A 15,651-nucleotide genomic window follows, 5' to 3' on the forward strand; every position below is an offset into this window, starting at 1 on the left:
AGTATTTTACTAAATTACAAGCCAATATCCCTGGTAAACACAAATGCAAAAATACTATCAAACAGCACAGAAATGAAACAAAATGAGTTATCAAACTATGAAAAGACATGGAAGAAATGTAAATGTATATTAAAAGAAAGACTATAAATATAATTCCAAACATGCTACCTTCTTGAAAATTTAATAAAAAGATTAGGGGTTGCCAGAGACTCAAGTGAATGGAGAGCGAGAGATGAACAGATAGGTAGAAAACAGGGAATTTTAGGGCACTGAAACCATTCTGGGTGATACTATAATGGTGGATATATTTCAATATATGTTTATCAAAATCCAGAGAACTCTCCAACACAGAAAGGTATCCTATGTAAGCTATGGACTTTAATTAACAATAATATATTAAAATTGCTTCATTGATCATAACAAATGTATCACGCTTACACAAAATATTAGGAGAGAGAACTTTGTGCAAAGAAAATGAGTTAATGGGAACTCAGTACTTTCTGCTCAATTTTTCTACAAATATAAAATATAAAATTTCTCTAAAATTGTCTATTAATATTAAACAAAACAACACAAAGATAAAATTGTGGTCTGAAAATTAAAAAACAATACAGCACAATGCTAATAGAATATAGAAAATGGGAAGGGACAGAGGGACTAAATTTGGGCCAAAGACGATAAGAGAAGGGGAAAATAAACAAGGAGGGAAATGAATTACAGTAGATGGGGCAGAGAGAGAAGATGGGAGGGGAGGTGAGGGGAGGGAGGGAGGATAGTAGAGGATAGGAAAGGTAGCAGAATACAACAGTTACTAATAGGGCATTATTTAAAAATGTGGATGTGTAACCGATGTGATTCTGCAATCTGTATTGGGGGTAAAAATGGGAGTTCATAATCCACTTGAATCTAATATATGTAATATGAGATGTCAAGAGCTTTGTAATATTTTGAACAACCAATAAAAAAATATTTATTATTGACTGATCAAAAAAAAAAAGAAAGAAAGAAAATGAGAGTAAACAAGTGAAACATAACAACATTGACAGAAACTAGGTTTATTCTGCTTTATCCCAGAGGTTGAAGCAACTGCCATGGGAAAACATACTTAGAAATTTTAAAAAGGGTTTTTACCATATTGTGCAATGTAACCCTGCCCTCTGCTTCCCTCAAAAAACATGAAGAAAAAATTTCTACTATATTTGATCCTTTAAAATTTGACTTTATGGTTGGAAGATGTGTTTGAATATCCTATAAATGGGCACAGAGACTTCTGCATTCTTCCATGATACAGCATTAGGGACCAGAATTACCCTTCCACCTTAAACCACAAAATCCTAGACAAAAATATATATTAAAAAACATAGAATTCAGAAACTGGAAAACAATCAATACAGAAAAACAAAGAGTCCTAATAACTTACTAACTGGAATTTCCAGGCCATAGTATAAGAGTAAGTCAAACAGAGCCTACTAGTCTCCTTGAATATAAGAGTCAAAGTTCAGTAGTTGTGGAATTCAAATCAGCTAAAATTCATGGAGCATGCTATTAGAGGGAAAAGTCAGTCAAATAGATTGAGAATAAGCTTAAAGATCTCAGAGAACATTATAGATGTGCAAAGGATTACCTTTGATGCAGAGGGAGGTGTTTGTTATCCATTCTAAAGCTCTAGATACCTACCTACACACACACACACACACACACACACACACACAGACACCCAAAACGTTCAGAGTTCTCTTGGATCAAAATTCTCCATAAAAACAGGGATTACTAAAGAATGTGTAGATTTCTTTATTTAAACACAGCAATACTCGGGTTTAAAGGTAATGCTGAAAAATGAGAAATTACCAGCAATTTCTTCCAACGAATTTTATTTCTACTTCTAAATTATATTCCATCATGTATATTACATTATTGTTTCAAAATTCTCTTCAGTATTAATACATAAACAAAATAATTTCTCCTTTCTCTTGATAATAGTCATTAATTTCATACATGTTCTGGCTACTCTTTATATTCATGAACTGACAAGTTCTCAGTGGCAAAGAATTAGTATATTTGAGATGATATATAATTCCTAATATTGAAATCTATAAACCATGTCTTAAATTTATCACTGTACCAACTTAAAAGCCTGCTGACTCTTCAGTGGCATGTTATAACCACAATCAAAACCTCCATTCCAAGAACCCGCATGGCACTCCTCAAAACTGAAACTTAGCAGCCTCACCTAAGAATTTCAATATGTCCTTGACAGCCAGCTCAATTATATGGCAGTTAACTTCAGGGAATCTGTGTTGTTACCCTAATAATTATTACTTTAAATTATAGAAATAAATATATTTGAAAAGGCTATTAACACAATGATGCTTAATAGCAACTTACGTGTTTCGATTTCAGAAGTATCTAAAACTTCTTCTATTGAGTGGGTTTTTATGAATTCTGAAAGAATTAAAAGTGTACCAATCATTATAAATTTTAAATAGCAATCATATGTGCTAATTGACTTTAGATGTTATAGTTAACAATTTATCCAAGGGAAAGAAAAAGTGATAATTTCCAACACTATGGATCCCTCCAATCAGGCAATAAATGGTAGTATATAAAAAATATGTAAAAATTTATTATAAATTCATCATTTTCTCATTAAAACTTATTTTCCCTCTCATATTCATTTCTATGAGTTGATAGTAACATCATTATCTAAACTCCCTTCCTTTCATATTTAATTACCAAGTTTTTCCTTATATCAACTAAATATTTCTCAAATTTGTCCCTTTCCTTCCCTTTTAGTAGTGTTCTAATATATGTATTTATCACATATCTAAGATACAATAAAAACTTCCCTTACTCCTAATCTCAAATCTAGCTCCTCCAATATGGCTAAATCGTTTCTCTAAAATTAAATCAACAATGTCATTTCTCTGCCAAAAAAAATCTGCAATAAATTCCTATTACATATGAAAAAAGTCCAAGCACTTTAGCACAGTACATGATCCTTCTATGTCTAGGCCTTCTTCTCTACCTTAACCCTGTCACTTTATACCAATTCAGTTGTAATTCTTTATTCATGCTGTTTATTCAAACTATTGTTATTTCTTAAAACACCAAATATCTTCCTCTTTTGTTAAAATAAATCCTATTTATCCTTTAAATTTTAATAAACTCTTCCTAATCCCTCAGGTTAAACAAATCCTTCCTTTTTTGTAGACTCTCTGCAAATTACACATACTTTTTAATGCATTATACTATATTAAAATGATGCATACCAGGCTTTTGTTCCTGTAAGATGTGATTTTTCATGGGAACAACAACAAAATTATATACTATTCATTTAGTATTTTCCCAGAATCTAGAATATAAACTTGGACTGATATACCAAACCCAGTATTGAATAGTTTTTAAATTTAGTGTTGTAAGATTTTATAGCTCTCAATTTTTAATTGTAAATCTCAAAATGTTAGTATATTTAGGAAACCCTGTAAAGGCTGAAAATATACAAAATATTTTTAGGAAACCCTATAAAGGCTGAACATGTAAAAAATATTATCACCTTCAATTTTCTGCTGTATGTTTTCACAACTTTCCACTGATATTAGTTGATTTTCTTTATTATCTCTGTTGAAGTTTCAACAAATAAAACATTTTAATATATCAAAGAAAAAGAGTTTAAATATATTCCATAAGAATTTGAATATACAGTCTAGACATAAGAAATTTGTAAAATAAAAGTGACATGTTCGTTAACCTTTGTTCAGTTATTAAGGTAAATTAGTAATAAGCATTTTAAAAGTATGAAACTCAAATTCTATAAGTTGTATATATTCCATTAATATAATTATTTCAATAATATAAATGACAAAAATAAATTGGGTAAAACATTAGTTTTTTTTCTTTTTTTGTAATGCACCAATGTTGTAAAGGTTAAATAAGAGTACAAGTTTTGAAGTGAGACTAAATGGCCCAAACCTGTTTTACCTAGTTATTATGTGACCTGGAGCAGAAACTTATTTTTTTTATCTAGTAAACTGTGGTATAATACCTTTATTATAAAGTGGTTATGATGATCACATGAAATTATACATGTGGTTAGTAAAAAATAGTACATACCTGTAATGCCAGCAGCTAGGGAGGCTGAGGCAGGCAGATGGCGAATTCAAAGCCAGCCTCAGCACATCAGCAAGGCCCTAAAGAACTCAGTGAGACCCTGTTTCTAAATATTTTTAAAAGAGCTGAGGATGTGTCTCAGTGGTTAAGTGCCCCCGAGTTCAATACCCAGTAACCCCCCAAAACTTAACACATACCAGATCATTAAATGTCAAGTATGTATATTAACATATAATCTGACACTAACGTCATCCCTAATAATAAATAACTCAAGTGAATATACCTGAGCCTCTAAACCAAGAGTCTAGTTATGCAATTCTCATGGCAGCTAACCCAAGTAATATTCTTTTCATTCCTTTAGGTCTGTTAATTAATACAAAGAAATCAATAAAGTAATTGCATGATAAACAATGCCTTCTAATTATGCATTCTTCTTATTTTAACAATTCAAAGTACAAAGGGTTTTAAGATGCTTTCAACTGTTGTTTGAAAATGTAACTTTTAAGTTGGCTATATAATTTTTAATATTAACATAATGGTCTCTAGTTCTACCCATTTTTCTGTAAATTTCATAATTTCATTTTTCCTTATGGCTAAATAAAACTCCATTGTGTATATATAGCACATTTTCTTTATCCATTCATCTATTTATGGACTCTTAGGCTGGTTCCATAGTTTGGCTATTGTGAATTGTGCTGTTATAAACAAGGGTATGTATATATCACAGTAACATGATGACTTTAAGTACCAAGCAGTGGTATAGCTGAGTCATATGGTCATTCCATTCCTAATCTTTTGAGAAACTTGCATACTAATTTCCATAGTGGCTGTACTAATTTACAATCCCACCAACAGTGTAATACTGTTCTTTTTCTCCATATCCTCTCCAGGATTTTTTTTACTATTTGCACATTTTTGTAAAAGAACTTTTATGCTTTTTGAGTTAATTTTATTTTTATTGGATATAACATTAGTATCCATCTTGACATACTATAAAAGCATGGAATATAATTTGCTGTAATTAGTCCCTGGTATTTCTCTCTCCTCCTTCCTCCCCTATTCCTTTCCCCATACTCCACTGATATTTCTATTACTTTAAGCTTTTTTTAAAAGTTAATGTCTTTTGGATACACCTGAGGAAAAGATTCACTGTGTTTTATTCATACATGTACATAGAAAAGTTAGGTCAGCTTCATTCTTCTCTTATGCCATTCCTTCTCCCTCCTCCCTTAGTCCCCTTCATCTAGGCCACCGATCTTTCTTCTATTTTGATGGAATCCTCCCTTTTCCCTCCCTCCCTCCATTCCTTCCTTTATTTTTCTCTTTTTATTCCCCTTATTTTGGGCTAGCTTCTGAAAATCATAGAAAACATTCAACATTTGGCATTCTGAGTCTTATTAGCATAATAGTCTTCATTTCCATCCATTTACCAGTAAATGCCATAATTTCATTCTTTTTATAACATTCTCTTTCTCTCTCTCTCTCTCTCTCTCTCTGTGTGTGTGTGTGTGTGTATAACATTTTCTTTATCCATTCATTTGTTGAAGGATACTTGATTAGTTCCATAGTTTTGCTATTGTTTATTGTGCTGCTATAAACATTGATATGGCTGCATCCCTATGGTATGACTCCTTGGTATGTATCTTTTGGATAATATACCAAGGAGTGAGATAGATGGATTATATGATAGTACAGTTCTATTTTTTTGAGAAATTTCCATACTGCTTTCCAGAGTGGTTGCACTAATTTGAAGCGCCAGCAAAAATGTATGAGCGTACATTTCCCTCCACATCCTTGCCAATATTTATATTCTTGATAATTGCCATTCTAATTGGAGTGAGATGAAATTTCAGTGTAGTTTTGATTTGCATTTCCCCAAGTGATGGAGATGTTGAACATTTCTTCATCTATTTTCTAACCAATTTATTCCTTTTAGTGTCTATTTATGGGCTGAGATTTTGGCTCAGTGGCAGAGCACTTGCCTCGCATGTATGGGGCACTGGGTTCGATTCTCAGCACCACATAAAAATAAATAAAATAAAGGTATTGTGTCCATCTACAACTAAAAAAATATTTTTAAAAAGAAGTTTTTAACTATTTTTGACTATTTTTCAATCAGGTTATTTTGGGGTTTGGTGTCAGATATTTGAGTTCTTTATATACTCTGGATATTTATATACCTATCCAAGGAGAAGGTCGCAAAAATTTTCTCCCATTTTGTAGTCTGTTTCCCCGTGCTTTTGTTTCCTTTGCTATACAGAAGTTTTCAATTTGATGTCATCCCATTTATTGATTTTTTGTTTTATTTCTTGCAATTTAGAAGTTGGTGCCTATGCCAACATGTTGGAAGGTTGGGCCTGCATTTTAATCTTGCATTTGCAGAGCTTCTGGTCTAATTTCTGAGTCCTCAATCCACTTTGAGTTGACTTTTGTGTAGGATGAGAGATACAGGCCATATTTCATTATTCTACATACGGATTTCAAGATTTTCCAGCATTAATCATTGAAAATGCTGTCTTTTCTCCCACAAGTGTTTTTGGTACCTTTGTCTGGTATCAGATAATTGTATTTATGGAGGTTTATCTCTGTGCTTATTCTGTTCCAGTGGTCTTCATGTTGGTTTTGGTGCTAGTACCATGCTATTTTAGTTACTACACCTTTGTAGTATATTTTTGAGATCTGGTATTGTGATGCCTCCAGCATCAGTTTTTTTCCCCTTATAATTGCTTTGGCTATCCTGGGTCTCTTACTTTTCCAAATGAATTTTTAAATTAATTTTTCTAGTTCTGTGAAGAATGTCATTGGTATTTTGATGGTAATTTCATTGAATCTGTAGAATGCTTTTGGTAATGTGACCATTTTAATAATATTAATTCTGCCTATCCAAGAACATGGGAGGATTTTCCATCTTCTGAGGCCTTTTTCAATTTCATTTTTAAGTGTTCTATATTTTTAATCACAGAGATCCTTGAATCCTTTGTAAAATTTATTTCCAAGTATTTTCTGAGGTTGTTGTGAATGAATAGTTTTCTTCTTTTTCAGCACGTTTGTTATCGCAGAATATGAAAGTGATCGATTTATGTATGTTGATCTTGTATCCTGCTACTTTACTAAATTTGTTTATCAGCTCTAGAAGTCTTCTGGTGGAATTTGGGGGGGGGGGTCTTCTAAATAAAGGATCATGTCATCAGCAAATAGATAATTTGAGCTCTTCCTTTCCTATTCATATTCTTTTAATTTCCTTCTCTTGCTGATTGATCTGTCTAGAGTTACAAGACAGATACTGAATGGAATTGGTGAGACAGTACTTTATTGTCTTCTTCCTTTTTTAGAGGAAATGCTTTTAGTTTTATCTATTCAGTATATTTTTGGCTTTGGGTTAGTCACATATGGTCTTTACAATGTTGAGGTAATTTCTATCTCTAGTTTCTCTAGGGTCTTAAAATGAATATGTGTTGCATTTTGTCAAATATTTTTAATGTATTGAAATAATCATGTGATTCTTGTCCTTAAGTCTATTTATGTGGTTAATTACACTTATTGGTGTCAGGTTTTTGAGTTCTACATATACTCTGGATATTAATATTAATTCACCCAATTTTTTCTGCTATACACTCGTCATTCAAAAGTGAATTATTTAGTCTCCAGGTGCTAGAGTGGTTTCATTTCTTTATTTGCATATGCTGAACTATCCATGCATCCTTGGAATAAAATCCACTTGATTTTTGTGCACTATCTTTTCATTGTGTTCTTGTATATGGTTTGCCAATGTTTTATTAAGAATTTTTCAATCTATGTTCATCAAGAATATGAGCCTGAAGTTTTTTTTTCTTTGAGGTATCTTTGTTTAGTTTTGGTATCAGGGTGATACTGATTTCATAGAATTAATTTGTCAATGATCCCTCCTTTTCTATTTCATGAATATTTGAGGACGGTTGGTTCTTCTTTAAAAGTCCTGGACTTTTCTTTGTCGAAAGGCTTTTGATAGCTGCTTCAGTTTCATTACTCTATATTGATCTTTTTAAGTTTTCTATATCCTCATAGTTAAACTTGGGAAAGTCATATGTTTCAGGAATTTGTCAATATCTTCAAGGTTTTCTAGCTTATTGGAGTATAAATTTTCAAAATAGTTTCTGATGATACTCTGAATTTCAGTAGTGTCTGGAATGATATTTTCTTTTTCATCTCTGATTTTGAATATTCTCTTTTTATAATTTGGTTAATTTAGCAAGGGGTTTACCATTCTTATTAATCCTTTCAAAAATTCTTTGTTTCATTCTCTATTTCATTGATTTTGGCTCTACTTATAATTATTTCCTGTTTTCTGCTGACTTTGGTGTTGGTTTGTTCTTTTTCTGGGACTTTGAGGTAAATGTTATAGAACTTATTTGGTATGTTTCTAATTTTTTAATATATGAACTCAGTGCTACAGACTTTCCTCTTAATGTGTAACTAATGTGATTCTGCAATCTATATTTGAGGTAAAAATGGGAGTTCATAACCCACTTGAATCAAATGTATGAAAGATGATATGTCAAGAGTCTTATAATGTTTTGAACAACCAATAAAAAAAAAGATTAAAAAACTGCTTTCATACTGTCATATTTTGATATGTTGTATCGCTATGCTCATTGTTAGTAAGAATTTTTATTTCACCCAATTTTTTCTGCTATTCATTCATCATTCAAAAGTGAATTATTTAGTCTTCAGGTGCTAGAGTGGTTTCAATTTTTTTCTTGTAATTGATTTTTAATTTTATTCCATTATGATCTGATAGGTTGCAAGGAATTTTCTCTATTTTTCAGTTGTTGTTTGGGGTATTGCTAAGATTTATTTTATGACCTAAAATATGATCTATTTTATTGAATGTCCCATGAGCTGCTGAGAAGGTGACTTGATTATGAGCATCTATTGGGTCCATTTGGATAATAATGCTGGATAACCTAGTGGTGAGAGAGGTGTGCTAAAGTCACCCAGTACTATTGTACTTTGGTTTGTTTCTTAATATTGAGAAGAGTTTGTTTTATGTATGTAGGTGCACCATTGTTTGGGGCACAAATATTTATAATCATTGTATCTTCTTGTTGGATGATTCTCTTAACTAGCATGAAGTTACCTTTTTTGTCTCTTCTGATTTTCTCTTGAAATCCACTTTGTCTAATATGAGAATGACTACCTCTGCTTATTTATGAGTACAATTTGCATGGTATAGGTTTTCCCATCCTCTCACCTTCAATCTCTAGATGCCTTTGTAAGGTGAGTCTTTTGCAAACAACATTATGTCGGGTCTTGTTTTTTAATCCAATCTGCCAATCTATGTCTTTTGATTGAAGAGCTTACTTTTACATTTAATGTTATCACAGAGAGATGATTTTTATGTCCTGCCATTTTGATCTATTTCTTATGTTTAATTCAGACTTATTTCTCCTTCAATTGACTATCCTTTAGGGTAATGCAGCTCTATGCTGGTTTTCATTCTTATTTTTCATTTCTTCTTTATGATATTTCATTGAATATATTTTATAGTATAGGCTTTATGGCTATGAATTCTTTTAGGTTCTGTTTATCATGGAAAGTTTTATATCATTTCAATTCTAAAGCTTAATTTTTCTGGATATAGTAGTTTGGTTGGCATGCATTTTCTTTCAGAGCATGGGACACAGTATTATAAGCCCTTTTGTCTTTTAAGGTCTGGGTTAAAAAATTAGTTGAAATCCAAATTGTTTTGCCTCAAAAATGTGAGCAGCTGCTTTTCTCTTGTAGCTTTTAGAATTCTATTCTTATTCTATATATTAGGTGTTTTCATTATAATGTGTCTTGGAGTAGATCTGTTGGTATTTTGTAAATTTGGGATCCTATACACCTCTCATATTTGAATTTCCAGCTCATTCCTAAGGTTTAGAACATTTTCCAATGTTATCTCATTTGTATCCATTTGGTTTATATTTTAGAACCTTCATCAACCTCAATCATGTTTAAATTTGGTCTCTTGGTGTTATCCCAGATTTCTTGAATATTCTTATCATGGTCACTTAACATATTTTCTTTATGATCAACTTTATCTTTGAGGTTATATAGTTTGTCTTAGAGGCCTAAAATTCATCTGCAAAGTGGTCTAATCTATTTATGAAGTTTCCATTTAATTTTTAATTTGGTTTATTAAGTCTGTCCTTTCCAGGATTTCCATTTGCTTCTTTTGCAGAATCTCTTTTTTTTTTAAGTGATCTTCACCTTCCTGTATTTTCTAATTTCACTCCTTAAATCTTCTTTTAGCTAATTGAAGAGTTTGATATAAACTTTCTAAATTCTTTCTCTGACATTTCCTCCACTGTACTGTAGAATTGCTTTTTCATATAACTATTATGTCTACCTATCTATTGGAATTGTTATTGCTTCTTTTAAGTGAGGGACTACTTTATGAGCACATCTTTCTTTATAAGCCCTGGATTGTATGTATATCCAGGTATTGATAGTTTAACTCAGTGTGTGGCCTCTGTTGATTCCAATATCAGGTCCATTTTGGGAGATGCCACTGAAGCCTATTAATAACTTCAGAGCCAAGCCACATATTACTCAACCTTATCAAAAGTAAAAAACTTTTTGATATTTTCAGCTATTGTTCCTGTAATTTAGGTATAAACTTGTAGTAAGATTCTGGAATAGGTTGAACAATCAGTTATTATATATAGCAAAGTTACTATAATATTACATGAAGGCTAAAGGGGGGATGAAGAGATTGGGCAAAAGATTGAGAAAAAGAAAAACTAGAATGATACAAACTGAGCTAAAAAGCATAAAAATGGAGACGAGAAGTATTTGAGGTAGTAGCACACAGTATGAGAGGAAGTGGGTAAGAGGATAAAGTATGATTAGGGCTAAAAGACAAAAGACAAGGATAATATGATTCCAATTAATACTTTAAACCATTAGAATAAATATTCACATAGGTTGATGGTACAATGTTAGCTATGAGGATAACAATCAAGATAATAAGTAACATACGATCAAAGTTCACATTAGAGTTATTTATAGTAAACCATGCCAAGGGGAGGAAAATTATTATTGAATTGTTGAATCATTAGGATTTGTGACTTTTAGAAGATGTCCATCACTCTTTATCTTGGATCCTTCCACAGGTGCTGGGGCACAGGAGCCAGTCCCCTAGTTGCTATGGACCATCCACAGGTGAGTTCTAGCTTGTCACCTCAGGGTCCTGTGGCTAATTACTCAGAAGGTGTAGTGTTGTGTCTGTTGGTTGTTTTTATCACATTAAGAGGTTCCGGGTGCAGCCTCTGGTCTGTGGTTGTGATTGCTGTAGGTTTTCTTGTACCTCCACTCCCCATCCCGGGAAAAACAGGGTTCTTTCCTTGGTTATAGATTCTCTGCAGGTAATCTGTGATGCAGAAACAATTCCCCTGGTCTATGGAGCTCACTGAGGTACTGTCATCGATACTGAGTATAGGGCCTTAGTTGGTTCATTTGGGTTCTCATTTCCACTGCCCCAGGTTATGAAAATCAGGTGCCAATTCTCTTTTATGATTGTGTCTGAGGTAGAATTCAACCAGTATCCAAACAGTGTCCTATCACTCAACATTTGTAGGCAGGAGTCAGGCTGGGGCCATTGCTTTTCGTTGCAGGGAAATTTCTGCCTTAACTGATTTCCAGCTAGCTGTAGCAATGGCCTGGGCACTTTTCCTTTACACTTTCTTGGGACTTCAGCACCATCTTGTCATGGCTTTCTGCCAGCTGCAGCCACAATCTGGGAATTCTTACCTCCATGCCACTGGATATTCAGGCAGCTTCGCTCCATGTCAGCCCCATGTTTGGGGGACTGTCTCTCTAGGAGACTTAGCACTAGTGCAACTTCCTGCCATGTCTCCCTCTAGTGTCAGCAGGCAGCAGGAACCATTCTAAGGGCCCCCTTTTCCCTTACCTCTGCTCAGTGCTTAAACTGCCTTGCCTCTCAGACCTGATCTCTGAAATTCACCACTATTAATTGTGGGCACCTGCTTTGTCTCTGCCCAGGCCTTAGCAGACTATCTACCTACAATTTAGTAGTCCATTAAAAATTGATTAATCCACTGATGAGATTACAACCCCCACGATCCAGTCATTGCCTGAAAGCTCCATCTCTGAACCTTCCTGCATTGAGGACACACTTTCAACAAATGATTTCCTGGGGGAAAAAATTCAGATACAAATCATAACAGCATTTTTATTGGGTTATCAGGTTATTGTAAATGGAATTTTTTATAATTGCTTTTTCAGTGAATTCATGATCAGTATATAGAAAAGCTATTTATTTTTGTATGTTTATTTTGTATCCTGATACTTTCCTAAATTTGTTTATCAGTTCTAGATATCTGGTGAAGGTGTGTGTGTGTGTGTGTGTGTGTGTGTGTATTTGTTTTATGCCTCTTCTAAACAGAATTATATCTTCTGCCAACAGTGATAATTTGATTTCTTTACCTACTTCTATGACTATTTTCTTCTCTGGTCTACACTGCTTTGGCTAAAATTTCAAGTAATGTATCAAATAGGAGTAGTGAAAATAGATTTCCTTGCTTGGTTCTTGGTTTTAGAGGAAATGCTTTCAATTTCTCCCCATTCAGTAAGTTTTTTTTTCTTTAGTCTGTCATACATACCCTTTATGATGTTAAGTTCCTCCTATCCCTAATTTCTTCAGGGTTTTTATCATGAGTAGACAATGAATTTTGTCAAAGCTTTTCTTCTGCATCTAATGATATGATCATTTCTGTTTTGTCCTTAATTCTACTTAAGTGGTATATTATATTTACTGTTTGATGTATGTTGAACAATTCTTGGATCTGTGTAATGACACCATCATAGTGTATAATATTTTTGATGTGTTACCACGATTGATTTGCTAATATCTTAGTAAGGATTTTTGAATGTGTATTCATCAAGAATATTGATCTTTAATTTTCTTTCCTTGCTGTGACTTTATGTAGTTTTGGTATCAGGGTGATACAGGCATCACAAAATAAGAATAGAAGTGTTCCCCCTGGGTCTATTTCACAAAATAATCTGTGGATCATTAGCATTAGTTCATTTTTAAAGGTCTGGTAGAATTCAGCTGAGAATCCATCTGGTCCTGGGCTTTTCTTTGTTGGAAAACATTTTATTATTGCTACCTACCATCACACTGCTTCTTATTAATATTTTTACATTTTAAAAATCCTCTTGGCATAATTTTAGTAGGTCTTATATGTCCACAAATTTATCCAATTTTCTAGGTTTTTTGATTTATTGAAATGTAAATTTGCAAAATAGTCCCTAATGGTCCTCTGGATTTCAGTGGTATCCACTGTAATATCTCCTTTTTTGTTTTTTTATTTTATTAATTTTCATCTTCTCATTCTTTTGGTTACATTGGCTTATCAATCTTCTTTGTTTCAAAGAACCAACACTTCTTTATGTTGATTCTTTGTACATTTTTTGTTGCTTTTATTTCATTTCTTTGAACTCTGATCCTTTCTTCTTCCTTTTACTAGTTTTAGAATTGGTTTGCTTTTGTTTTGTTTTTTTTTAAGATGCCTCATTAGGTTGTTTATTTGGAATTTTTCTGATTTTTTTCATTTTCCCTTTTTCTTTAAACTGAAGATTGGATCCAAAGGTGCTTTACCACTGAGCCACCTCCTCAGCCTTTTGTTCTTTTGTTTTTTTCTTTTTGAGACAAGATCTCACTAAGTTGCTTAGGGCTCACTAAGGCTGAAGCTGGCCTTGAACTTGCAATCCTCCTGCCTCAGCCATCTAAGACACTGGGATTACAGGCATGTACCATTGTGCCCAGCTCTAATTTTTTCAAATTAGGCACTCATTAGCATAAACTTTTCTCTTAGAACCACTTTCCCCAGGTCACAAAGATTTTGAAATGTTGTATTTCAATTCTTTGGGAGGGTGGAGATTGAACCTAACCTAACCACTGAACCACATCCCCAACCCTTTATTTATTTATTTATTTATTTATTTATTTATTTATTTAGGTACCAGAGCTTGAACTCAGGGGTACTGGACCACTAAGCCACCTCTCCAGCCCTATTTTGTATTTTATTTAGAGACAGGGTCTCACTGAGTTGCTTAGCACCTCGCTTTGCTGAGGCTGGCTTTGAACTCACAATCCTCCTGCCTCAACCTCCTGAGGCCACTGGGATTACAGGCATGCACCACTGCACCTGGATATTTTTCATTTTGAGTCAGGGTCTTACTAAGTTACCTAAAGGTCTTGCTAAATTGGTGAGATGGCTTTGAACCTGTGATCCTCCTGCCTTGGCCTGACAAGCCACTAGGATTACCAGCATGGCCACTATACCCACCTTTGCTCATTTTATTCTAATAATTTAAAAAATTTCTTCTAGGATTCATTTATCATTCAAAACTGTGGCTTTCAATTGTTATGTATTCATGTACTATCTGTAGTTTTTCTTTCTTTTGATTTCTAATTTTACCCCACTATAATCTGATAAGATGCAAGGAATTATACCATTATTTTTGTACTTGCTAAGACCTACTTTGTGGCCTACAATACGAACCATTTTTGAAAATTTCCATGAGCAGCTGAAATGAAAGGTGTTGTTGGGTTAAAATATTCTTCAGATGACTGTCAAGTCTTTTGATCTGTATGTTTTTAATTATGTAGCATCTTTGTAGATTTAATGTCTGTATGACTCATCTATTAGTGAGAGATGTGTATGAAATAATCCAGTATTATTGTACTGGTATCTACCTGAGCCTTTAGGTCCAGGATGTGTTCATTTTTATGTAACTGAAGGGCATAAATACAATTTTATCTTCTCACTGGATTGTTCCCTTTATCAGTATGAAGTGACCTTCTTTGTCTCTTCTGATTAGTTTTGGCTTGAAGTCTGGTTTATCAGATATGAAAGTAGATACTCTTGCTTTTTAGGGGGATTCCACCTACACAGAATATCATTTTCTATCCTTTCACATTCAGTCATTGATATCTTTGACCAAGAGTTGTGTCTCTTCAGACTACAAATGGTTGGGTCATGGTTTTTAATCCAATTTGCTAATCTTTTAATTGGAAAGTTCAGGCTATATACATTCAATGTTATTATAGATATTATATTTCAATTTGATTTACTTCTCATGTTTGTTTCAATACTAATTCTCATTTGCTTATCTACTCTTTTAATAAAAAAATTTCTTTCCTATGTTCTCTTGGCCATTTTTATCTTTTCCTCCTCCTTCTGTTTGTAAGATTTCTTTCAGGAACTTCTGCAATTATGGCTTGGTAGTCATGAACTCCTCTTGAAAGGTTTTTATTCTTTGATTCTAAGGATAGCTTTGCTGGATAGAACAAACAAGGCTGGCAGTTATGTTCTTTCAAGTTTTGAAATATATTGTTCTAAGCCCTCCCGAATCTTAGGGTTTCTCTTGAAAAATCATAGGTTGGCTTGAATGGTTCACCTTTAAATGTGTCCTGACATTTTTTGAGGATTTTCAAATTCTGTCTTTATTCTATAATATTTGGCATTTTAATCATAATGTGTTGCAGAGGGG

At 33.1% G+C, this 15,651-nt stretch overlaps 1 protein-coding gene across 1 annotated transcript in view; it reads right to left on the minus strand.

The window, feature by feature from the left end:
* Positions 1–15,651, minus strand: part of Ccdc7 (coiled-coil domain containing 7) — a 109,858-nt gene that overhangs the window by 72,236 nt on the left and 21,971 nt on the right. The window contains exons 7-8 of the mRNA XM_076872895.1: positions 12,225–12,283; positions 2,386–2,442 (exon numbers count right to left, since the gene is read on the minus strand). Coding sequence (XP_076729010.1) covers positions 2,386–2,442; positions 12,225–12,283 — 116 coding nt within the window. The remainder of the gene's footprint in view (positions 1–2,385; positions 2,443–12,224; positions 12,284–15,651) is intronic.

The sequence above is a fragment of the Callospermophilus lateralis genome, chromosome 13 (genome assembly GCF_048772815.1).
Source record: "Callospermophilus lateralis isolate mCalLat2 chromosome 13, mCalLat2.hap1, whole genome shotgun sequence".
Taxonomy (NCBI): Eukaryota; Metazoa; Chordata; class Mammalia; order Rodentia; family Sciuridae; genus Callospermophilus; species Callospermophilus lateralis.